Consider the following 27,650-nt stretch of genomic DNA (forward strand, 5'->3'; position numbering starts at 1 on the left):
CTCGTACAAACTTCCTCACCCCCCTATCCCCCACCCACTCCCCCTCATGCATCACAGCATCATCAATACACAACCCTTCTCCATTCACCCCTATCCTCTGTCCTCTCCTGTCCTTCCTCCACAGACATTCCTCTCTTTTGTAATGCCCCTTTCACCCCATCCATCCATCTCATCCTAGAATGCCCCCTCATATTTACTCCTTCCACCTCTGCCTTCCACACTTCTTTTACTAATTTTTCCTCACTCATTCTTTCCATGTGTCCAAACCATCCTAATATTCTTTCATCAACCCTATCTCCCAGCTCCCTTTCCACCCCTGTTCTCCTCCTCACCTCCTCATTTCTCACACTATCCAGCCTAGTAACTCCTATCATACTTCTCAGACATTTCATCTCAAACACATTCAAACTCCTTCTCTCTTCCTCTCTAATGTTCCATGTTTCTGCCCCGTACAATGCTGTTGGCACAATCACTCCTTCACACACGTGCTCGTCGAAGCAACACCGCGCGACCAAGAAGAAGAGGATTTACGACGAAAAAGGAAAACCTGGTTTGTACTGTAGGGGTGGGGAGTGAACGTGAGTGCCCGAAATGGTATCTATGCAGTGCTAGTTAATTGTGTTAACTCGAAATTAGCAAAAATGAATGAAAACGACTCGAAAGCCAGTTGCGAATCAGAGCCATCTGGCGGCAATCCACTGAACCGCGATGTAAACAATCAACAAAGCACGTGTTACGACAATGATTTCTTAGGGTTTGGTAAGTACGAAAGAAAGAACTTAAGTAGATTATTAGAGATAGAGAGAGAGATGAGCAAAAATAGGACTCGGTGGGAAAATGAAATCATGGACTTAAGAAAAGAGGTCATTGGTTTAATTGATTGTTTAACTAAGGCTAACCATGAAATTTCTGACCTGAGAAAAACTAACTTGGATCTTACAAACGAAATTAAAGAAATGAAAAGAGACATAAATGAACTGAAGAATGATAATGAAAAGAAGAAAACTAATGATAATAACAATAGCGAAAATCTAAAGCAGGAAGTGAACAACAAATTACAAGAATTGACACAAAAGATCGAAGAAAACTTAGGTGGGGACAGTATCCAGGAAATTAAGAAGTGGAAAGAAAATATTGAAAATAAAGAAATTGCTTTCAAAGAAATAGTCAAGCAGCAAATGCAAGATAATGCAAAAGACACAATCATTCAAGTGATTAACGAAAAAGCAAATTGAGTCAGGGACACAGTAGATAGGAAGAAATGTATTGTGGTTTATGGGCTTAAAGAAAAACAAGGATTGGCGAGGTACATGAGAGAAAAAGAAGAAAAAGAGACAGCAGTAGAAATCCTTAATGAAATTCAGGGGGGAGACAGTGATTCAGGCACAGACCTAGAAGAGACTTACAGAATTGGTCGCTATACGAAGGATAGAAATCGACCTCTAAAGATAAAACTAAGGTCACAAGTGGTAGTAGAAGACATATTTGAAAAAGTAGGTAACTTGGCAAAGAGTGAAAAATACAATAAGATATGGATAAAAAGAGAAATGAGTACTGAGGAATTAGAAAAAGAAAGGGCACTAAGAGAAGAAGCAAAGGAAAAAAACTTGAAAAGATCGGAGACAGAATGCAAAGAATTCCAGTGGAGAGTAATAGACTTGAGATTAAGACAATGGCGCTTCAAAACGAACAAAACAAGGGAAGAAGAAACCAGGGAGAAGGAAGAAAATTAAAAGTGGCCTATACCAACATTGACGGACTAATTTCGGGACTGAACGAACTCAATGATTATCTGTTAGAAGCAAAACCAGACATAATGGGAATTGTAGAGACTAAACTAAGAGGTGAAATACCATCCACTGTTATCGGACAAGGTTTATACAACTACTGGATAAAAAACAGGGACAAGAAAATCATGTTCTTGGCCAAGAAAGACCTAAAGGTGACAAAAATTGCAGAGGGCAAAGGTAATGCTGAATTGATCATGATAAAAGTCGAAGGCAAGAATATGAAAAGTAGAAAGTTTGTGGTGACTTATGTGCCTCCAAAAACAAGCGCTTGGAAAGAAATCGAACATACAAAAATGCTAGATGATACAAGAAAATCACTCAATGAGATACTAATGGGTAAGGGTAATCTGGTAGTTATGGGGGACTTCAATTGCAAAGAAATTTGTTGGGACAGCATGACAGTGCAAGGAGGAGATGACTCGTGGGGCAATGTACTGCTAGATATGACCATGGAGTACACAATGACCCAATGGGTCCGTGAAAACACAAGGTACAGAAATAATGAAGAGCCATCGAAACTAGATCTAATATTTACAACAGAGCCTGAAATAGTGCATAAAGTCCAGTATGAGACACCAATTGGAAAGAGTGACCATGTACTCATCGAAACTATACTAAAGGAAGAAATAGACATAGAGAGGAACGAAAAGCATAGGAAAGGAAGACTGAGGTACAACAAAACAGACTTTACACAACTAAAGACATTCTTCCGGAATGCAAACTGGGAAATAATTTACAGGTAAGAAAAAACAGTGGAAGAGAAATGGAATATATTGATGGAAAACTACAATGAAGGGGTAAACAAGCATGTACCAAGACAAAAGCGAGAGAGAGAGTACATTAAATGTTGGTTCAACAAAAGATGCAGTGAGGCAAAAGACAGAAGGGACAAAGCTTGGAAAAAGTGGAGAAAAGACAAAAAACAAAGCAAATGGCAAATTTATGTTAACTATAGAAATGAGTATGTTAATGTGAGAAGAGAGGAGAAAAGGAACCATGAGAAGGATATTATAGACAAATGCAAAGAGCAACCCAAACTATTCTATCGGTATGTGAATGGTAAACTTAAAAACAAACAGGAATTGGTGAAACTATGCCAAGGAAACATAGAATACACAGAAGATTTAGAGATGGCCGAAGTCATGAACAATCACTTTAAATCTGTTTTCACCAGAGAGAAAATACCAAATTGTGACATAGATAAAAACAAGAAATCTCCCCTCATGAATGAGTTTACAGCATCACTAAAGGAAATATCAGAACATTTATCAAGGCTGGATGTCAGAAAATCACATGGCCCGGACGGTATTGCAAATTGGATTCTAAAGGAGTGCAAAGAAGAACTAACAGACAAAATACACATCTTTATAAACAGCTCACTCAAAGAAGGAAAGATACCCGAGGACTGGAAAAACGCTAACATTGTACCAATACACAAAGGAGGAAACAAAGAAGAACCCACCAACTATAGGCCAGTATCACTAACAAGCACCATAGCCAAAAGTTGTGAGAAAATAATCAAGAATAGATGGGTAAAACATTTGGAAGACAATGACATATTAAACCCAAGACAATTCGGATTCAGACAAGGAAGATCATGCTCCACAAACTTAATATGCTTTTACTCAAGACTAATAGACATAGTGCAAGAAAGAAATGGATGGGCTGATTGTGCATTCCTAGACTTGCAAAAAGCCTTTGACAAAGTACCACACAGAAAACTACTAAAAAAACTGGAACACATAGGAGGAATACAGGGAAACCTACTAAAATGGACAGAGGACTTTCTGACTGGTAGAAAGATGAGAGTAGTGCTCAGAGAAAAATATTCAGATTGGAAAGAGGTGATCAGTGGAGTACCGCAAGGATCTGTGCTGGCACCAATAATGTTTGCTATCTATATGAATGACATGGATGAGGACTTGAACTGCTACATGAGCTTCTTTGCCGATGACGCCAAACTGCTAAGGAAAATAGAAACTGATGAGGACTGTGAAGCACTGCAAGAAGACCTAAATAGGGTATGGAACTGGAGTCAGAAATGGGAAGTGGACTTTAATACTAAGAAGTGTAGCATAATGGAGTTTGGAAAAAGCAAAAACAGAATATCAGGAAAATATACAATTGGAACCAAAGAAGTAAAGAAAGTAGGATCCGAAAAAGATTTGGGAGTAATTATCACGAACGACTTGTCCTATGATATACAGATTAACAAAATTGTCGGGGAGACTTACAACTTGCTAAGATCAATAAAAGTGGCGTTTACATACTTGGACGAAGACATGATGAAAAAAATATTGGTTACATTGATAAGGCCTAGATTAGAGTATGCAGCGACATTGTGGTCCCCCAGTACCAAAAAGAATATAAAGAAAATAGAAAGAATCCAAAGAGCAGCTACAAAAATGGCACCTGCACTTGCAAACCTATCATACGAGGAGAGATTGGCTAAACTGGAGTTACCGACACTGGAGCAAAGAAGAGAGAGAGGTGACCTATTGACCATCTACAGAATCATGAAAGGCACAGAGGTACTCGATAGAGAGAACTTACTTAACTGGGACAAAAGAAACACAAGAGGACATGGAAAAAAAATAAAAAAAACATAGCTATAGAAGAAAACTGAAGAAAAACAGTTTTCCTCATAGAGTTTTGGACACTTGGAACAAACTGGACAATGAAATAGTATGCGCAAAAACCATTCATGAGTTTAAAAACAAACTAGACACTGCAAGATACAAAGGCGGGACATCACGAGCATAGCTCCCCTTCCCGCAAAATACAACTAGGTAAATACAACTAGGTAAATATAACCTCTTAGCATCCATTCCCAGATGTCTATTTCTCATTACCCTTTTCAATCCACCAAGGCATTTACTCATTTCTCTCAATCTACATTCTACCTCCACCCCCACTCCTCCCTTTCCTGCCACATTTTCACCCAAGTATCTAAAACTATCCACTTTCTCCAGTCTCTCACCCTTAATGCTCACATCCAGCCTACTGTCACTCTCTCCCCTTGTACATCTCATCACCTTACTTTTACCCACATTTATCTTCAGCTTCTTTCTTCCACACACCTTCTCAAACTCTGTCACTAACTTCCTCAATCCCTCCTCTGATCCTGCTACAAGCGCAGCGTCGTCAGCAAACAACAACTGGCTCACCTCCCACTTTTCTCCATTTTTTTTAATCATCTCCAACCCCTGACCCACTACCCTTGCATTCACCTCTCGCACCACCCCATCCATGTAAAGATTGAACAGCCAGGGCGACATAACACATCCCTGATGAAGTCCCACCTTTACCTCAAACCATTCACTCTTTCCATTTTTAATCCTAACACAAGCTCTACTACTCTCATAAAAACTCTTGACTGCTCTTAACAGCTTTCCTCCTATCCCTATATCTGCAGTACCTCCCAATATTCTATTTTGCTTTTTCCAAATTCCATTATACTACATTTCTTAATGTTAAAGTTCACTTCACACCTCTGACTCCATTCCCATATTTTGTCTAGGTCTTCTTGTAGTGATCTGCGTCCTTTTACTGTGCTTACTCTCTTGAGTAATTTGGCATCATCAGCAAGGAAGTTCATGTAATACTTTACTCCCTCATCCATATCATTTATATATATGGCAAACATTAAAGGAGCCAATACAGAGCCTTGTGCAATGCCACTTATCACATCTTCCCAGTTTGAGTTTTTGTCTCTTAAGTACCACTCTCATTTTTCTTCCACTTAAGAAATCTTTCATCCATTCCAGTAGCTTACCTTGTGTTCCTCCTATTATTTCACTTTTTCTTAATAGCTTTTTATGTGGTACTTTGTCAAAAGCCTTCTGCTAGTCCAAGAAGGCACAATCTGCCCAGCCACCTCTCTCTTGTATTATCTCTATTAATCTTGAGTAAAAACATATTGAGTTTGTGGTACACGATCTTTCACTTATAAAGCCAAATTGTTTAGGGTTTAATATTTTATTCTTTGACAAATGTTTGATCGATTTGCTCCTGATAACCTTTTTGCATATTTTTGCTACTGTGCTTGTAAGGGATACCAGTCTGAAGTTTATAGGATCTTTTTTGTTTCCTCCTTTATATAATGGTACGATGTTTTCATCTTTCCAATCTTGCAGTACCTTTCCTTCTTTGAGTGAAAAGTCTATTATCTTGTATAATTTGTCCCTTAGTTCATCTATACACTCTTTCAGTATCCAATTTGCAATTCCATCAGGTCCATGTGATTTCCTAACATCTAGGTTTTTTATTTGGTCTCTTATTTCATTCTGTTTTACCTTTATTTCTTTCATTTTAGGGGATCTTTCTCATCCATCTCCCCAAATTTGTGAGCTCTCAATTGTAAAAACAGTCCTGAAATGTCTGATCAAAACTTCAGCTATTTCTATGTCACCTATACAACCACTCCTTGTTTAACGACGACAATTGGGACCAGCGCGCCGTCGTTAACCGAATTGGTCGTTAAGCGAAAGTGTATACATATACATGTACTGTATGTACAATGTCCAGCAATACATGTATCTTTGTTTTCGTGTATTTCCCCTCTTTTATACAGTACATTAAAGCTTTATTTACTGTTTATTTACGGTGGTTAGGTTCCTGAAATTACCGTATATGACCAAATCCGCATATTGAATACCGGGGTATTTTTTTAGTTTCGACCATGGGCGCAATATAGCAATAGAAAATGAATTATTAATTTTGTAAATTAAAATGTATCAACGTAATATGTAATTTTGTGGGCGGAAATGAAAGTAAAAAATACCATGCTACAAGAAAATATGCTAATGAACGAAGTCAGTAGCATAGGATTGGGACGCCATCTTGTCGTCTGCCAACGTCTCTCACGACGACGACAACGAGGACGAGCCGGATGACATTTAATTTGCAGGTAATGATTTATCAAACACAGGTCAAGTTAGTTTACTTTAGGTTAGACGAATTCATCATCCTTTTATTTCTTCGACATCGGCATCTATCATAACAAACATGGTGTACCATTCGTCTGACATGACTTCGTTACTTACGAAATTTGTTTTAGCACCTTTTTTTTTCCGCTCACAAAATTTCATATTAATTTGATACATTAGAATTTACAAAATTAATAATTAATTTTCTATTGCTATATTGCGCCCATGGGCGAAACTAAAAATTTACCAATATCGGTATATACTGTACCCCAGGTAGATTTTGCAGCTTGCAGGATGGTAATGTAGACCTAAGCTTCAGAACACTTTACCTCACAGCTAATATCCACCGTACAAGTTCATTTATAACATCATACAAATTTGCCTCAGCCAAATTAATTATCGTACACGACGTCGTAACTTCGGGAGATTTACGTTAAACGTCTGTCATAAAGCCCGTCGTAACTCCGCGTTGTCGCTAACCGAGTAGGTCGTTAAACGAGGAGTACCTGTATATTCTTTCCTTCATGCAGTTTTACAATTTCATGTTTGTCTTTTAATTTATCATTTACATCTCTGTCAAAGAATTTAGGTTGATCCTTACATTTGTCTATAATATTTTTTTCATACATACATATACCAAGGCTTTTTCCCCATTACAAGGGAGGTAGCCAAAAAGAAAAAGGCATAAAAACCATTCCCACCCATTTCATCCCTAAACACACTCCACTACCCTACATCCTCCACCCTCCCTCTTATCTTGGCACCTCCTGGATGATGGGTCATCCCTGCACCTTGTCCACTGCCCTGGGATAGAGGTAGTGTCGCAAGATACAGCACATCCACTGCAAGGCCGCTTCATTAAATCGGCAACCCCCCTCTCCATCCCCCCTGCAGAAAAGGAGAAGAGGAGAAATCCCTTCAGGCTGTATCAAATTTTTCTCACTCATACTACCTAACCCCCCCATCCATCCACCCATTCCACCTCATACATCACAATATCATCCATATACAACCAGCTCCCTGTCTTCTGTCCTCTCCCATCCTTCCTCAACAGATATTACCCTCTTCCCCAAAGCCCCCTTCACCCCATCCATCTATTTCATCCTAGGATGCCCCCTCATGTTCACTCCCTCCACATCTGCCTTCCATACCTCTTTTACTAGTCTTCACTCATTCTTTCCATGTGTCCAAACCATTCTAATACTCTTTCATCAATCCTATCTACCAACTCCCTTACCACCCTTGTTCTCCTCCTCACTTCCTCATTTGTCACTCTATCCAGCCTGGTAACCCCCATCATACTTCTCAGACATCTCATCTCAAACACATTCAAACTCCTCTCTTCCTCTCTTATGTTCCATGTTTCTGCCCCATACAGTGCTGTTGGCACAATCACTCCTTCATACAGTCTCCTCTTAGCCTCCATTCCCAAATGTCTATTCCTCATTACACTTTTTAATTCACCAAGGCATTTATTGCTTCTTTCAACCTACATTCTACCTCCACCTCCACTCCACCCTTTCCTGCCACATTTGTACCCAAGTATCTAAAGCTCTCCACTTCCTCCAGTCGCTCTCCCTTAATGCTCACTTCCAGTCTACTGCCACTTTCACCCCTTGTACATCTCATCGCCTTACTTTTACCCACATTTTTCTTCAACTTTCTTCTTTCACACACTCTCCCAAACTGTCACCAACTTCCTCAATCCCTCCTCTGATCCTGCTACAAGCGCAGTGTCATCTGCAAACAACAGCTGGCTCACCTCCCACTTTTCTCCATTTTCTTTAACAATCTCCAATCCCTGACCCACCACCCTTGCATTTACCTCTCACACCACCCCATCCATGTACAAGTTGAACAGCCAGGGTGACATAACACATTCCTGACGAAGTCCCACCTTTACCTCGAACCACTCACTCTCTCCATTTCTAATCCTGACACATGCTCTACTACTCTCGTAAAAACTCTTGACAGCTCCTAGAAGCTTTCCTCCTATCCCATATATCTGCAAAACCTCCCACAGTGCCTTCCTGTCTACCCTGTCATAAGCCTTTTCCAGATCCATAAAAGCCCAAAAGACATCCTTATCTTTTCCTATAGCTTTCTCACATATCTGTCTTACCACAAAAATCTGATATACACAACTTCTACCCATCCTAAATCCACATTGTTTCTTGCCAATTACTCCCTCTGTTCCTCTCCTAATCCTCTCAATCAAGATCCTCCCATAAGCCTTCCCAACTACACTCAACAAGCTAATCCCTCTGAAACTACTACACTCACACTTGTCCCCTTTTTCCTTGTAAAGTGGAACTATACAGGCACTCCTCCAGTCCTCTGGCACTCTACCCTCTCTCCAGCAAACATTAAATAACCTCACCAACCAGCCCACCATCACTGTACCTCCTTTTTTTTTTTAGACATTCTGCATGGCATCCATCCAGACCAGGTGCCTTACCTGCTCTCATCTTCTTAACAACTGCCTTCACTTCATCCTTCCTTATTTCTCCTCCATTTCCCTCACTCATCATGGTCATTTTCTTAGCACTTCCCACTGCAACTATCTTTCCCTCCCTATCCTCCTTCACATTAAGGAACTCCCAAAAATACTCTGCCCATCATCCCCTTACTGCCTTTTCTTCCATTATCATCTCTCCATCTACACCTTTTACCTTTTCTTCTCTTCTTGATTCTCCAGCTCTTCCTCTGTTAATTTCTTTCCAAAACATCTTTTTATTACTTTCAAAATTTTCTGTCATACTCATACCCCATTTCACATCTGCTCTCCTCTTTGCCTCCTTTACCTTGTGCATAACTTCTCTTTTCTTTTCTTTGTACCTCTCATATGACTCCCTCGTCCTATTTTGTAACCAATCTGTGAAAGCTTGCTTCTTCTCTTCTACAACCTTCTTTGTTTCCCCATCCCACCATTCACTACCCTTTCTTCTATTTCCTCCCATCCTTCTTGTTCCACACACCATCCTTGCACACTTTGTGACTCCCTCCTTGAACCATCCCATTTCCTCCTCCACTAGCTCTACTCAATCTTTCACTCCCTCCCACTCCTTCAGCTTCTTGTACTCCTTCTCCTTTTCCTTTTCATATAAAGAGTTCACTCTAAGTACCTCCCTACCTTTTGTCCTTTTCCTCTTTCTTCATCTATCCTCCACTGTCAACTTACCTTCCACCAAAAAATTATCTGATATTCCCCCACCCTCTCCCCTTAGCACATGTACATCCTTAACTCTTCCTATTATACTCCTATCTACCACTACATAGTCCATTAACACTTTATCTACCACCCTTCCATCCACCACCCTCTCCCATGTGTACTTATGCTTGACTTTCTTCCGAAACACTGTATTTGCTATCATCAACTCTATAGACACATCTCTACCATCAACTCTCCACTACGATTCTTTCCTGGAACTCCACATTTCCTAACCACTCCATCAGTTGGTTCATTTCCTACCCTAGCATTAAGATCTCCCAATACTACTACATTGACATTCCTCCCTAATCCCTCTATGTACTCATTGAAATCTGTCCAAAAAGCCTCCCTTTCTTCTACACTCTTCTCACTACCAGGCCCATATGCACTTACAAAAACCCACATCTCCTTTCCTAGTTTTACCTTCATCCACAATATCCTTGAGGAAACCTCCTTCCACTCCACTACACATTTACCTATCTCTTCACTTACAAGTATAGCCACCCTTTCTCTCCCTTGCCCTCTCTTCACTCCTGATAACCTCCCAATTACACTCCCAAAGTCACACTCGCTCCTCTCTCTCAACTTAATTTCAGAATTTCTTTTTTCTTTCCTGCGTATTTTCACACATTCGTTCCTAAGTTTTATATATGTTTGCCATTTGGATGTTTTTTTGTCTTTTTCCATCTTTTCTAGGCTTTGTCTCTTCTGTCTTTAGCCTGACTGCACCTTGTGTTATACCAACACTTTATATAAATCTCTTTTTGCTTCTTCTTTGGTACATATACACTCACTATCCGAGTTACGACCTAGATAGGTTCCGACCAACCGGTCGTAAGTCGAAACGGTCGTAACTCGGACCGTATACATTCAAGGTGTATACTCAAGGACATATGATGCAGAGCGTAAATCCAGCTCAAATGTTTCGTTTGTGGCCTCATTGTAGAACATTCTCAGTGTATGCAAAATATCCAATACTCTTTGATTGTTATACTAAATAATAAATTAATAATAATAAATTAATAGGATAGGGTAAAGAAAGAAAATATATTACACAGGATTCTTATTAGAGACCGAAAATGCAAATTAACACAAAGATACAAAATATAAAAAAAATTGAAAATATGCATGTAAAAAAAAAAAAATTAAAATCCACTTTTTGGTTGCACGTCATCTACACTTTCTTCGTGCATACGGTCGAGGGAAAGATCAGGCAGTAGGTCTGGCGAGGCACCATGGGGGATCCGTTGGTATCCGCTGGTCAAGGCATAATTAATAAAAAGAGGTTGAAGTAATAAAGGCTTAATAACATTTAAAATAATTCCCTCAAATGTACATGAAAACAAGTACAAGATTCGCTTCTATGCACTGGGCTCAATCGTCGCCTCCCATGCGAAAACGTTTGGTCTCTCTTTGTAAGAAAAGAACGATAACACTGTACAACAAATTTCAGGATTAAGAAAAAAACATAGTTCTCATGTGCGTTTTATTATGAAGTTCAGTGTGCTTAATTCAAATTTGATAACAAAAATTTCATGCCACATCACAATTTTTTGTAAATCGCTGTTTTAATAATTATGCAATTAATAGAGATTTCCAAGGTTCCATATATGTATTTTGCTCCCAAAGTCAGATTAAATGTCTTCATTGTATTTATTTAATTAATATATAATGAATCGGCATGTTTGTTAGCTTTATATGATGTATTAACCTACAATCTATTATTTACTTCTTCTTTTATAAGACGTCTCAGGCGTGTCACGCTTCAGGTTCCAACAGAAGTCAGCCAGCATAGCAGGGCTCCATTTTCCCTTGTACCTGTTTTCCATTGACGCTATATCTTGATGGAACCTCTCTCCATGTTCATCACTCACATCTGCTGCATTCTTTGGGAAGAAGGACAGATGAGAATGAAGAAAGTGTATCTTCAGTGACATATTGCATCCGAGATCTTGGTAGCATTTGATTAGCCTCTCCACTTTACGCTCTCGCTGGGACTCTTGGTGCTTTCCCAGAAGCCCTTTGCATACATCTTTGAATGCATGCCAGGCCGCTAGCTCAGGTTCATCCATTGTCGCCTCAAAGTCCTCATCATTTATAAGCTTGCGAATCTGAGGGCCTACAAATATACCCTCTTTAATCTTGGCATCACTAATTTTAGGGAAGATCCCTTTGAGATACTGGAAACATGGCTTGTTATGTTGCAGTGCTTTGGTAAATTGCTTCATTAGGCCTAGTTTTATATGCAGTGGTGGCAAAATGATTTTCTCCTTCTTAACTAGTGGCTCATGAATTACATTATGGCATCCAAGCGTCATAGATTCCCGAGATGGCCATTCTGAGCGTATATAATGTTCTGATCTGGCCCTACTGTCCCACTTGCAAAGAAAGCACATAAATTTGGTGTATCCAGTTTGTAGCCCATTAAGTATGGCTACTACTTTCAAGTCTGCACAAATTAACCACTCATGCTCTTTGTAACTTATGCGGTCTAGAATAAAAGCAAGGTTCTCATATGTCTCTTAAAATGACTGAGTAAGCAACTGGAACTGAAGGCATGGTGTTCCCAATGTGCAACAGAACTGCTTTTATGCTGTAAAGGGATCCATCTATGAATAGCCTCCACTTATTGGGTTCATAGGACAACTCAAGGGCACTGAATAGGCCTCTGATATCATTACAATAAGTCAAGTTGTTTTCCAAAGTGAAGAAATCCTGTAGATTTGCAGAACGCTTCCTAAATACTGTAATTCGAGCTTCTTCATCCAACAGGTGCCATTGTTGCAAACGTGAGGCCAGGAGTTCACTCTGTTGCTTAGTAAGTGTTAGATCACGAACTAGATCATTGAGTTCTGGTTGGGTGATGAGGTGTGGTTTCTTATCAGATTCAAGTTGTGTCGTATACATTGCATCTTGAGATTCTGAATCGTCTGAGTTGCTCGTGTCATCGCTTGGTAGTTCAGAGGGCGGCTGTGGTACAGGAATATCACTTGAATGTTGAACTGGGCGAATAGCAGACTGAAGATCTGGATACACGATAGATTTCTTGCCTTTTCTGTTGCGACCTGCAGGAAAATAAAATAAAATCAGACTAAAAATGGATACTATTGGTTGTGATCACGTGCAAAAATAGTGGAAGTGCAACTTATTATGTATTTCGATCTTTTTTATTGATACATCTCTTGAAAATATATATAAAAACAGTAAAAAATAAACACTGAACACCCACCTTTAATATCCGTTAAGCAGAAGTAGCAATCTGTTGAGTGGTCCTTTGGCTCCCTCCAGACCATTGGTACGCCAAACATGAGGCCAGTCCCTTTGCCTTTCACCCAGGCAGAAAGGGAACTTGTACACTTGACACAACATATGTGAGGTGCCCAGCTTTTGTCCTGGTCACCCACTTTACATCCAAAGTACAGCTCATAAAGTTTCTTTACACGTTGAGTCAACTGTCTCTTGTATTGCCTTAATGTAACTGATCCACATATATAACAAAACTTGTCTGGCGAATTCTTGCGTTCTCTAGGCATCTTAACTCTGTATCCTGTTAAGAAAAAAAACACATAGCTATGTGAAAAATTATATAAATGGTAAAAGCAACAAAAAATACCGTTCAGATAGACATTGCGGGCACTGCTATTTACGAAGAACTGGAGGGTCACAGAAAGAAACGGATGTTATATTCGTGATCTACGCAAAAAATAACTCTAGAAAAGGATAGTCTCATTTCCGGGTTTTTTTCATTGTTATACAGTGTAATTAATCATAGCATAACGTTATTTCATCAAATAAATATTTTATGCATAGAATAGTACATACATACATACATATACCAAGGCTTTTTCCCCCTTCCAAGGGAGGTAGCCAAAAAGGGAAAGGCATAAAAACACTCCCACCCATTTCATCCCTAAATACACTCCACACCCCTCCCACCCTTCCTCTCATCTGAGCACCTCCTGGATGACGGGTCATCCCTGCACCCTGCCCACCGCCCTGGGTCAGAAGCAGTGTCGCAAGACACAGTACATCCACAGCGAGGCCGCTTCATTTAATCGGCGACCCCCCCTCTCCGTCCCCCTTTGCATATAAGGCGAGGACGGGGAGAAATCCCTTCGGGCTGCGTCAAAATTTACTCACACATACTACCCCACTTCCCCGCCCATTCCTCCTCATGCAGTCACAACATCATCCATATACAACCATTCTCCACTCACCTCTGTCTTCCGTCCTCTCCCTTCCTTCCTCAACAGACATTCCCCTCTTCCCCAAAGCCCCCTTCACCCCATCCATCCACCTCATCCTAGGACGTCCCCTCATGTTCACTCCCTCCACATCTGCCTTCCATACCTCTTTTACTAGTCTTTCTTCACTCATTCTTTCCATGTGTCCAAACCATCCTAATATTCTTTCATCAACCCTATCTCCCAAATCCTTTTTCACCCCTGTTCTCCTCCTCACCTCCTCATTTCTCACTCTATCCAGCCTAGTAACCCCCACCATACTTCTCAGACACCTCATCTCAAACACATTCAAACTCCTTCTCTCTTCTTCTCTTATGTTCCACGTTTCTGCCCCATACAGTGCTGTTGGCACAATCACTCCTTCATACAGTCTCCTGTTCGCATCCATTCCCAAATGTCTATTCCTCATTACACTCTGTAAACCACCAAGGCATTTACTCGCTTCTCTCAATCTACATTCTACCTCCACCTTCACTCCACCTTTTCCTGCTACACTTGCACCCAAGTATCTAAAACTATCCACTTCCTCCAGTCGCTCTCCCTTAATGTTTACTTCCAGTCTACTGCCACTTTCACCCCTTGTACATCTCATCACCTTACTTTTACCCACATTTATCTTTAGCTTTCTTCTATCACATACTCTCCCAAACTCTGCAACCAGCTTCCTCAATCCCTCCTCTGACCCTGCCACAAGCGCAGTGTCGTCCGCAAACAACAGCTGGCTCACCTCCCACTTTTCTCCATTTTCTTTAACCATCTCCAATCCCTGACTCACTACCCTAGCATTCACCTCTCGCACCACCCCATCCATGTATAAGTTGAACAGCCAGGGCGACATAACGCATCCTTGACGAAGTCCCACCTTTACTTCAAACCACTCACTCTCTCCATTTCTAATCCTGACACAAGCTCTACTACTCTCATAAAAACTCTTGACAGCTCCCAAAAGCTTTCCTCCTATCCGATAAATCTGCATAACCTCCCACAGTGCCTTTCTGTCTACCCTATCATAAGCCTTTTCCAGATCCATAAAAGCCCAAAAAACATCCTTCCCCTTTCCTATAGCTTTCTCACATATCTGTCTTACCACAAAGATCTGATCTACACAACCTCTACCCGTCCTAAATCCACACTGTTCCTCACCAATTACTCCTTCTGTTCCTCTCCTAATCCTCTCAATTAAGATCCTCCCATAAGCCTTCCCTACTACACTCAACAGGCTAATCCCTCTGAAACTACTACATTCACACTTGTCCCCTTTTCCCTTGTAAAGAGGAACTATACAGGCACTTCTCCAGTCCTCCGGTACTCTACCCTCTCTCCAGCAAACATTAAATAACCTCACCAACCAGTCCACCATCACTGAACCTCCCTTTTTCAGACATTCTGCATGGCATCCATCCAGACCAGGTGCCTTACCTGCTTTCATCATCTTTACAACTGCCTTCACCTCATCCTTCCTTATTTCTCCTCCATTCTCCTCACTCATCACTCTCATTTTCTTCGCATTTCCCATTGCAGCTATCTTTCCTTCCCTATCCTCCTTCACATTCAGCAACTCCCTAAAATATTCTGCCCATCTTCCCCTCACTGCCATCTCTTCCATTATCATCTCTCCATCTGTACCTTTTACCTTTTCTTCCCTACTTGATTCGCCTCCTCTTCCTCTCTTAATTTCTTTCCAAAACATCTTTTTATTACTTTCAAAATTTTCTGTCATACTCCTACCCCATTTCACATCTGCTCTCCTCTTTGCCTCCTTTACCTTTTGCTTTACTTCTCTTTTCTTTTCTTTGTACGTCTCATATGACTCCCCTGTCCTCTTTTGTAACCAATCTGTGAATGCTCGCTTCTTCTCTTCTACAACCTTCTTTATTTCCTCATCCCACCATTCACTACCCTTTCTTCTATTTCCCCCTGTCCTTCTTGTTCCACACACCATCCTTGCACACTTTAAGACTCCCTCCTTGAACCATCCCCATTCCTCCTCCACACCCATCTCTGCTCTATCCTTTACTCCCTCCCACTCCTCCTTCAGCTTCTTTTCGTACTCCTCCTTTTCCTTTTCATTCAAGGAGTTCACTCTAAGAACCTCCCTACCTTTTGTCCCTTTCCTCCTTCTCCATCTATCCTCCACTCTCAGCTTACCTTCCACCAAAAAATGATCTGATATTCCCCCACCCTCTCGCCTTAGCACATGTACATCCTTAACTCTTCCTATCATAATCCTATTTACCACTACATAATCCATTAGCGCTCTATCTACCACCCTTCCCTCCACCACCCTCTCCCATGTGTACTTATGCTTGACTTTCTTCCGAAACACTGTATTTGCTATCATCAACTCTCTTTCTAGACACATTTCCACCATCAACTCTCCACTACGATTCTTTCCTGGAACTCCACACTTCCCAACCACTCCATCGATTGGACCATTTCCCACCCTAGCATTAAGGTCTCCCAGTACTATTACATTGACATTTCTTCCTAAACCCTCTATGCACTCATTTAAATCTATCCAAAAGGCCTCCCTTTCTTCCATGCTCTTCTCACTGCCAGGCCCATATGCACTTACAAAGACCCACATCTCCTTTCCCAGTTTCACCTTCATCCACATTATCCTTGAGGAAACCTCCTTCCACTCCACTACCTGTTTACCTATCTCCTCACTTACTAGAATAGCCACCCCTTCCCTCCCTCGCCCTCTCTTCACTCCTGATAACCTCCCACTTACACTCACCCTTCCCTTTCAACTTAGTTTCACTCAAAGCCAACACATCCATCTTTCTTCTCACAAACATACTACCTATCTCTTCCCTTTTACTCTCATCTGTACCACATCCACGCACATTAAAAGACCCAAACCTTAGGGTGCTGGCCCGAGGCCCTCCAGCACCCCTTATGCCTTTCCTTTTCTTTTTAGGAATCTGCCCCTTGGGGCTACAGGGAGAAGGATGCCTAGTCCCTCTCCCCGTCCCTTTCTTCTCGCCTCTTACGATCCAAGTGGGAAACTTGGTGGCAGTATTCTTTTCCCCCACCACAGGGATAGTACAGTGAGATATATTGTCTTATTGAATACAAGATATTATACTTCAGAACTCCAGGAATATCATAGACTTGGGTTAAAGCTATTTGTATCCATGTTCGTACACTACAGCTTTTGACTTTCGACCAATAGAGAACTCGAACCAGAATGAAAAGTACGAATGCAGGACTACTGTAAACCGACTCTCTGTCTTGGCTTTCGGGGAAGCGTGTATCACCGATCTGGCAAAACTGCCCTTTCTGACCATTCCCACCTGCCCTGATTATCGGTGGGAACTGGGAATCGAAATACGGTATAATATCAATTCCAGTAAAATTATGGTATATGGTAGACATCGTATGGTAGATGGTAGACACACACTAAATTATGGTAGAAATACCATAATTATGGCAGACAGCACAACCTTGGTGAGATGCTGTGCTGTGCTGCCGTAACTGTCGTACGGGATGCTGGACGCCACGTGCAAACGTACAGTAAACCAGTAAACTCATAATATGTGCATGTAGGCATCTGCTGAATGTGGTCGTAAGTACGGGTGGACGTAAGTCGCACAGGTCGTAACTCGGATAGTGAGTGTATATAAATTTCTTCTTTGTACTTTTCTTTAGATATGCTACAAAGCCCTCTGTAAAGGGTACCATCCTAGCCTCCCGATAGGGGGGTAGTGTGTGATGTTAAACTATATCATCAGCATCATGTTCCATTTGTCATCTTTGTTTCCTCTTTGGAAAATTTATCCCTGTTTGTGTTGTGGAAATTTTTTCTAAGTTTCAGAAAATCCGTTTTGTTGTACATTAACCTTCCATCTCTATGTTTTTCATTCCTTCTCACAGCATTTTGTTCTTTTAATTCAAACTCTATTAGTATGTGGTCACTCTTTCCAATTGTCTTATACTCCATTTTGTTCACGATATCTGGTTCTCATGGTTTCTATATCTAGTATACCTTAACCCATTGTGTTAAGGTATATTCAATGGTCATATTCATCAGAATGTTGTTCCAAAGTTCTTCTTCCCCTTTTACTATCATTTCTTCCCAGATTATATCCTTTGCGTTAAAGTCACCAATAATTACTGTGTTACCACCCTCTTTCAGTAACTCATTTAGAATTCTCATGGTTTCTATATCTAGTATACCTTAACCCATTGTGTTAAGGTATATTCAATGGTCATATTCATCAGAATGTTGTTCTAAAGTTCTTCTCCCCCTTTTACTATAATTTCTTCCCAGATTATATCCTTTGCGTTAAAGTCACCAATAATTACTGTGTTACCACCCTCTTTCAGTAACTCATTTAGAACATTCATTGTATCTTCCAGTAGTTTAGAATAATCATTATCAGACCAAGCCTGTGTTTTTGGTGGCACATATACTACTACAAATTTTCTACTTTTCATATTTTTATTTACAACTTTACTCATAATTAATTACTTATTATATATGCCTTCATTTACCTTTGTCACGTTTAAACCCTTTTTGGTCAATATCATGACTCCTCCTCCCTGTTTATCTGTTCTATTTTTTGCCCAGGGGTTGTATAGACCTTGTCCTACCATACTTGTTGATAGAGGGCCTTTCAGTTTTGTCTCCACAATTCCCATTATGTCAGGTTTCTCTATTTCCAGATAGTCATTTAATTAATTCCAGAGATCATACCATCGATATATGTGTATTCCACTTTTAATTTAATATTTTCTTCCCCATCTGGGGTATTGGCTGCTTGTTATTATGGCAAAATAGCATGCAGTTGATACTTTAGGGTTTATATGGGGCGCCCCTACGGACCAGAGCCACACATCATTTTGTCTATGATAGAGGAAAACTCTGTTCATAGAGAAATGATGACACTTTTATACTATGACTGTCCCTCCGTTATGCTGTCCCCCAACCCCTTGTTGCTGTCCTGTACCATTTCTCTGAGTATTCTTTTTCTGTGGTGGGGGAAAAGAATACTGCCACCAAGTATTTCCACTTGGATCGTAAGAGGCGAGAAGAAAGGGACGGGGAGTAGGACTAGGTATCCTTCTCCTTGTAGCCCCACAGGGGACATTCCTAAACAAAAAAGAGAAGGCATAAGAGGGTCTGGAAGTTCTCGGACCAGCACCCTAAGGTTTGGGTCTTTTAATGTGCGTGGATGTGGTACAGATGAGAGTAAAAGGGAAGAGATAGGTAGTATGTTTGTGAGAAGAAAGATGGATGTGTTGGCTTTGAATGAAACTAAGTTGAAAGGGAAGGGTGAGTGTAAATTTGGTAGTGTAGCTGGGAGGTTATCAGTAGTGAAGAGAGGGTGAGGGAAGGAACGGGTGGCTATTCTAGTAAGTGAAGAGATAGGTAAATGGGTAGTGGAGTGGAAGGAGGTTTCCTCAAGGATAATGTGGATGAAGGTGAAACTGGGAAAGGAGATGTGGGTTTTTGTAAGTGCATATGGGCCTGGCAGTGAGAAGAGCATGGAAGAAAGGGAGGCCTTTTGGATAGATTTAAATGAGTGCATAGAGGATTTAGGAAGAAATGTCAATGTAATAGTACTGGGAGACCTTAATGCTAGGGTAGGAAATGGTCCAATTAATGGAGTGGTTGGGAAATGTGGAGTTCCAGGAAAGAATCGTAGTGGAGAGCTGATGGTGGAAATGTGTCTAGAAAGAGAGTTGATTATAGCAAATACAGTGTTTCGGAAGAAAGTCAAGCATAAGTACACATTGGAAAGGGTGGTGGAGGGAAGGGTGGTAGATAGAGCGTTGATGGATTATGTAGTGGTAAATAGGATTATGATAGGAAGAGTTAAGGATGTACATGTGCTAAGGGGAGAGGGTGGGGGAATATCAGATAATTTTTTGGTGGAAGGTAAGTTGAGAGTGGAGGATAGATGGAGAAAGAGGAAAGGGACAAAAGGTAGGGAGGTGCTTAGAGTGAACTCTTTGAATGAAAAGGAAAAGGAGAAGGAGTACGGAAAGAAGCTGAAGGAGGAGTAGGAGGGAGTAAAGGATAGAGTAGAGCTAGGTGTGGAGGAGGAATGGGGATGGTTCAAGGAGAGTCTTAAAGTGTGCAAGGATGGTGTGTGGAACAAGAAGGACAGGGGGAAATAGAAGAAAGGGTAGTGAATGGTGGGATGAGGAAACAAAGAAGGTTGTATGAGAGAAGAAGTAAGCTTTCACAGATTGGTTACAAAATAGGACGAGGGAGTCATATGAGAGGTACAAAGAAAAGAAAAGAGAAGTAAAGCAAAAGGTAAAGGAGGCAAAGAGGAGAGCAGATGTGAAATGGGGTAGGAGTATGACAGAAAATTTTGAAAGTAATAAAAAGATGTTTTGGAAAGAAATTAAGAGAGGAAGAGGAGGCAAATCAAGTAGGGAAGAAGGTGTAGATGGAGAGATGATAATGGAAGAGAAGGCAGTAAGGGGAAGATAGGCAGAATATTTTAGGGAGTTGCTAAATGTGAAGGAGGATAGGAAAGGAAAGATAGCTGCAGTGGGAAATGCGAAGAAAATGAGAGTGATGAATGAGGAGAATGGAGGAGAAATAAGGAAGGATGAGGTGAAGGTAGTTGTAAAGATGATGAAAGCAGGTAAGGCACCTGGTCTGGATGGATCCATCAGAATATCTGAAAAAGGGAGGTACAGTGATGGTGGACTGGTTGGTGAGGTTATTTAATGTTTGCTGGAGAGAGGGTAGAGTACCGGAGGACTGGAGGAGTGCCTGTATAGTTCCTCTTTACAAGGAAAAAGGGGACAAGTGTGAATGTAGTAGTTTCAGAGGAATTAGCTTGTTAAGTGTAGTTGGGAAGGCTTATGGGAGGATCTTGATTGAGAGGATTAGGAGAGGAACAGAAGGAGTAATTGGTGAGGAGCAGTGTGGATTTAGGACAGGTAGAAGTTGTGTAGATCAGATCTTTGTGGTAAGACAGATATATGAGAAAGCTATAGGAAAGGGGAAGGATGTTTTTTGGGCTTTTATGGATCTGGAAAAGGCTTATGACAGGGTAGACAGGAAGGCACTGTGGAAGGTTATGCAGATATACGGGATAGGAGGAAAGCTTCTAGGAGCTGTCAAGAGTTTTTATGAGAGTAGTAGAGCTTGTGTCAGGATTAGAAATGGAGAGAGTGAGTGGTTCGAGGTAAAGGTGGGACTTTGTCAAGGATGCGCTATGTCGCCCTGGCTGTTCAACTAATACATGGATGGGGTGGTGTGAGAGGTAAATGCAAGGGTAGTGGCTAAGGGATTGGAGATGGTTAAATAAAATGGGGAAAAGTGGGAGGTGAGCCAGCTGTTGTTTGCAGACGACACTGCGCTTGTAGCAGGATCGGAGGAGGGATTGAGGAAGTTGGTGGCAGAGTTTGGGAGAGTATGTGATAGAAGAAAGCTAAAGATAAATGTGATGAGATGCACAAGGGGTGAAAGTGGCAGTAGACTGGAAGTGAGCATTAAGGGAGAGCGACTGGAGGAAGTGGATAGTTTTAGATACTTGGGTGCAAATGTGGCAGGAAAAGGTGGAGTGAAGGTGGAGGTAGAATGTAGATTGAGAGAAGCGAGTAAATGCCTTGGTGGATTAAAGAGTGTAATGAGGAATAGACATTTGGGAATGGATGCTAAGAGGAGACTGTATGAAGGAGTGATTGTGCCAACAGCACTGTATGGGGCAGAAACATGGAACATAAGAGAAGAAGAGAGAAGGAGTTTGAATGTGTTTGAGATGAGGTGTCTGAGAAGTATGATGGGGGTTACTAGGCTAGATAGAGTGAGAAATGAGGAGGTGAGGAGGAGAACAGGGGTGGAAAAGGAGCTGGGAGATAGGGTTGATGAAAGAATATTAGGATGGTTTGGACACATGGAAAGAATGAGTGAAGAAAAACTAGTAAAAGAGGTATGGAAGGCAGGTGTGGTGGGAGTGAACATGAGGGGACGTCCTAGGATGAGGTGGATGGATGGAGTGAAGGGGGCTTTGGGGAAGAGGGGAATGTCTGTTGAGGAAGGACGGGAGAGGACAGAAGACAGGGGTGAATGGAGAATGGTTGTATATGGATGATGTTGTGATTGCATGAGGTGGAATGGGTGGGGGGATGGGGGGTGAGGTAGTATGTGTGAGCAAAATTTGACGCAGCCCGAAGGGATTTCCCCCCGTCCTCTCCTTTTATGCAATGGGGGGACGGAGAGGGGGGGTCGCCGATTTAATGAAGCGGCCTTGCTGTGGATGTGCTGTGGCTTGTGACCCAGGGCAGTGGACAAGGTGCAGGGATGACCCGTCATCCAAGAGGTGCTCAGATAAGAGGGAGGATGGAGTGGTGTGGAGTGCATTCAGGGATGGAATGGGTGGAAATGATTTTATGCCTTTTCTTTTTTGGCTACCTCCCTTGTAAGGGGGAAAAAGCCTTGGTATATGTATGTATCTTCCTTTTTCATTATTTCATTTTCTCATTTAAGCATATTAATTTTGCTCTTTAGGTCACTCAATTCTCTAATTGTTTGCTTGTTACTCTTACGCAAAGTAGTCAATTCCCTAAGTAAAGCTTGGTAGTCCAATTTTAAATCTATAATCTCTTCCAATAATTCATTTACTTCACAATTTCTTAATGCATTACTATATCTAACTTTTCTATCTATATGCTTTTACCTATTTCTCCTAGATTTCTTTGAAAATCTGAAAAACTGTTGTTCTTCCACCTTTGATTTATTCTTGGTGTATCAATTAAGCATGTCCTCTTTGATAACTCCTCTCGGTGACTCAACTCTACTCACATCGAGACCTCTCTTCATTGGTTCATTCAATATTATTATTCTTTTTCTTTCTCCATTGTGCCAACTATACTTTTTTTAAGAACTGGATTTAACCTTGTTGGTCACTCGAGAAACATAGCCCAAACATTCCGCACAAAAACAACTAGGTGTTTCCTTCATATCAGCAACAAAACCACTAGATCAGAGCTCAAACAATGCACTTCCATTTGCTTCGGTGTCTTCAGTGTGTAATTGTATGTATGTTTAGGGGGTGTAGCAAAGTTTTTTATGTCTTGCCACAATTACTGTTCCATACAGAAATGTTGCCTTGTTGAAACTCTGGTACTTGTGTGTTTGTGAGCAGTGTGCTATTAGAGTGGCACAGTTTGAATAAATATTGGTTTGGGGAGGTGGGTATTTGGGTTTTGATTATTTCAAAGGTCAATTTTTTCATCAGTTTGGATATGATGGAAAGTAGGGGAGGGAGATAGGTCTATATGACACTGGGTCTGTTGGTGGTTTGTTTTGTTTTAGGATGGGAATTATATGTGGCAACATGTCCCCCCTAATATAAGGTTAGGAAATGAAGCCGATTATTAGGAAAAGTTGTCAGACATATCCTATCTTCTGAGGAAATTTTTGAACAAAGTAAATGTATATATCCCAGTCAGAGACTTTTGATTATGATGAGGCGAATTGAGAGAACTGGAAAACATGTGGTAGTGAAAATTCATGGGATAATTCTCAAATACAGTGGATAACACAATGACCCAGTGGGTCAGAGATGTTATATGAATAAGAGGAAACAACGCCTCAATGAGACTGGAACTTACTTATAGAATCTCATATTATTGATTAATCAAAATATGTACACATCCCAAAGGAAAAAGAGCTCATGTACTTATGTAGTACTTGAATTCCAGTTGGTAGAGATATATAGGGTTAAGAAACAAATCATATTTACAAAGATACAGTTTTGGGGGGGGGAAATCAGTTGAAGTGTAGGATTCAGTGGTTAAAACCTGTTTCTTTTATTTTCATTCTTACAGCTGGTCTCGTGGCAGCGCAAAGCTCAGACTTGTGGTTTACATCTCTTTCCTGTGCCAAGTGACCCATTTGCTTTGCCGTATTCATACAACTCAAATCCACTGAGGGGCCCCATTCTCATTCCCCTCAATGTGTCATGTCTTTGTGATGGAAAAGAACCATTTACCCAGTTCCCAGAAGATAGTAGGGGGCAAAGAATGCTGCTTTTCCAGGTAAGGTTGTAATGTGAAATCATTGTGTTTGATGACTTTGGTCAAGACTTGTTCAGGCAACTTCAACCAATTGCTTGATTACTCCCACCCTTCTAGTACTGTTTTCTCTGTGCCTAATAAAGAAATTTTGAGAAAGATTCTTACCCTGTACCTACATGAGATTACGGCTCCTTATTATCTTTTCTGATATAATTAGAATATTAATGGTGTCATGTAACCTCCCTTGTAAGGGAGAAAAGGCCCTTGGTATAGGTATGTATGTATATACATATATGTATGTATGTATATACATGTATGTATGTAAACATCATGTTAGAAGAGAAGCATCATACAGAGCTTGCCTATGGTGATGCTGCAGAGGAAGAAGGAAATCCATATAACATCAAAGTTTCATTGCTCAATATGCAGTAGGGCATTTCATCAGACTCCTTGTCAAATTTCACACCCTAGAAATTCACAAAATATCACTCTTTCACTTCCTTTTGATCCATCTTCTGTACTCATGTTTTTCACATAAGGAAGTCAGTACTCTGGCACCTGCCCTCCCATACCTTCTTCTAGCTGGAACATCGAAATCAATCCAAGCCCCTACACATGTCCAACATACATACATACATACATACATACATATACCAAGGCTTTTTCCCCCTTACAAGGGGGGTAGCCAAAAAGAAAAAGGCATAAAATCACTCCCACCCATTCCATCCCTGAATACACTCCACACCCCTCCACCCTCCCTCCTATCTTAGCACCTCCTGAATGACGGGTCATCCCTGCACCTTGTCCACTGCCCTGGGTCACAAGTAGTGTCGCAAGACACAGCACATCCACAGCAAGGCCGCTTCATTAAATCGGCGACCCCCCCTCTCCGTCCCCCCATTGCATAAAAGGAGAAGACGGGGAGAAATCCCTTCGGGCTGCGTCAAATTTTGCTCACACATACTACCTCACCTCCCATCCCCCCGCCCATTCCACCTCATGCTATCACAACATCATCCATATACAACCACTCTCCATTCACCCCTGTCTTCTGTCCTCTCCCGTCCTTCCTCAACAGACATTCCCCTCTTCCCCAAAGCCCCCTTCACCCCATCCATCCACCTCATCCTAGGACGTCCCCTCATGTTCACTCCCTCCACATCTGCCTTCCACACCTCTTTTACTAGTCTTTCTTCACTCATTCTTTCCATGTGTCCAAACCATCCTAATACTCTTTCATCAACCCTATCTCCCAGCTCCCTTTCCACCTCCGTTCTCCTCCTCACCTCCTCATTTCTCACTCTATCTAGCCTAGTAACCCCCATCATACTTCTCAGACACCTCATCTCAAACTCATTCAAACTCCTTCTCTCTTCTTCTCTTATGTTCCATGTTTCTGCCCCATACAGTGCTGTTGGCACAATCACTCCTTCATACAGTCTCCTCTTAGCATCCATTCCCAAATGTCTATTCCTCATTACACTCTTCAATCCACCAAGGCATTTACTCACTTCTCTCAATCTACATTCTACCTCCACTTTCACTCCACCCTTCCCTGCCACATTTGCACCCAAGTAATTAAAACTATCCACTTCCTCCAGTCCCTCTCCCTTAATGCTCACTTCCAGTCTACTGCCACTTTCACCCCTTGTACATCTCATCACCTTACTTTTACCCACATTTATCTTTAGCTTTCTTCTGTCACATACTCTCCCAAACTCTGCCACCAACTTCCTCAATCCCTCCTCCGATCCTGCCACAAGTGCAGTGTCGTCCGCAAACAACAACTGGCTCACCTCCCACTTTTCTCCATTTTCTTTAACCATCTCCAATCCCTTGCCCACTACCCTTGCATTTACCTCTCGCACCACCCCATCCATGTATAAGTTGAACAGCCAGGGTGACATAACGCATCCTTGACGAAGTCCCACCTTTACCTCGAACCACTCACTCTCTCCATTTCCAATCCTGACACAAGCTCTACTACTCTCATAAAAACTCTTGACAGCTCCCAGAAGCTTTCCTCCTATCCCGTATATCTTCATAACCTCCCACAGTGCCTTTCTGTCTACCCTATCATAAGCCTTTTCCAGATCCATAAAAGCTCAAAAAACATCCTTCCCCTTTCCTATAGCTTTCTAACATATCTGTCTTACCACAAAGATCTGATCTACACAACCTCTACCTGTCCTAAATCCACACTGTTCCTCACCAATTACTCCTTCTGTTCCTCTCCTAATCCTCTCAACCAAGATCCTCCCATAAGCCTTCCCAACTACACTCAACAATCTAATCCCTCTGAAACTACTACATTCACACTTGTCCCCTTTTGCCTTGTAAAGAGGAACTATACAGGCACTCCTCCAGTCCTCCGGCACACTACCCTCTCCCCTCTCTCCAACAAACATTAAATAACCTCACCAGCCAGTCCACCATCACTGTACCTCCCTTTTTCAGACATTCCGCATGGCATCCATAAGTTAGCTACATCTATCCAATTGATGCAGCCCAAAGGGATTTCTCCCCATCTCTTTTGCAGCATATTATAGACCAAGAATATATCAAACAAATCATTTCTATTTCAGGAATCTATTCTAGAGAGCTTTGGGTTTGTACCGTATATGGCAGAGGCAAGTTGGTCTGAGCAGCATCAGTTTATACACGTGACAGGGAACATGTTTGTAATGATCCACTCCCCAGGCAGTGATCAGACCAGAACTGGGGCTGCAGCAAATTATTTACAACGTGGGAGGACTCCCACCACACCCATGTCTCCTACAGGATTTGTACAGGTTTGTGAAAAATAGAGTATACAGTACATGGCAAACATTACATTTGAAATATTAGAAGGAATGCTCTATAATCATGTTGCTTCCATCATTGTATTGACTCCACAGATGAATAAAAGTATTTAGCTTTAAAGAACAACATTGTAATGAAAGTAGTATAGTCATTACATGGACATTTCATTAGTTGAATAAAATTGTGTACTGATAGCTAAAATAGAATCTATAAAGGACATTCATGTCATGAATGGGTAAGTAACCATTTTCAATGACTGATTGCATATAATTTTCAGATGAAATAATTATTTAGACATATGATTAGAATAGAAACCAAATGACAAGAAACCTGCAAGTGGCGGTCTTGCATCAGGAGGTGCATCCCCAAAGGAGTGACACTCCTCCTTCTCCAGATCAAGCACAAGTCCTCTTACTATCTACTTTAACTATTTTTCCTCCACCTTTTTGCACAAGGAGAGCTGAAAACTGGCAACTGTTTCCCTCCTTTTACTACTACTACAAGCCAGTGACATAGAAACTGCCACACTAATACAACACAAGACACCAGTACAAAGTTCCTTCCAATAGATGTCTGTGGAAGGGGTTGAGGGCCTTGTGTCCACCACTGTGGGGCTGCAGATTTCCAGTCTGTGAAACTCAGGGTAACAGATATTATATCTTTCAAGCCTGTTTGTGAGAGG

At 41.2% G+C, this 27,650-nt stretch overlaps 1 protein-coding gene across 5 annotated transcripts in view; it reads left to right on the forward strand.

The window, feature by feature from the left end:
* Iml1 (GATOR complex protein Iml1) overlaps positions 1–27,650 on the forward strand; it is a 376,817-nt gene that overhangs the window by 297,015 nt on the left and 52,152 nt on the right. For 4 of the 5 annotated variants that reach the window (XM_076201722.1, XM_076201724.1, XM_076201725.1 and 1 more), the window contains 2 exons: positions 23,978–24,187; positions 26,752–26,958. In XM_076201722.1, coding sequence (XP_076057837.1) covers positions 23,978–24,187; positions 26,752–26,958 — 417 coding nt within the window. Of the gene's footprint in view, positions 1–23,977; positions 24,188–26,751; positions 26,959–27,245; positions 27,612–27,650 lie in introns of those variants that run through there. The other variant, XM_076201726.1, reaches the window with a different exon arrangement.

Source organism: Oratosquilla oratoria, chromosome 18 (genome assembly GCF_046742065.1).
Source record: "Oratosquilla oratoria isolate Oo_2021 chromosome 18, ASM4674206v1, whole genome shotgun sequence".
Taxonomy (NCBI): Eukaryota; Metazoa; Arthropoda; class Malacostraca; order Stomatopoda; family Squillidae; genus Oratosquilla; species Oratosquilla oratoria.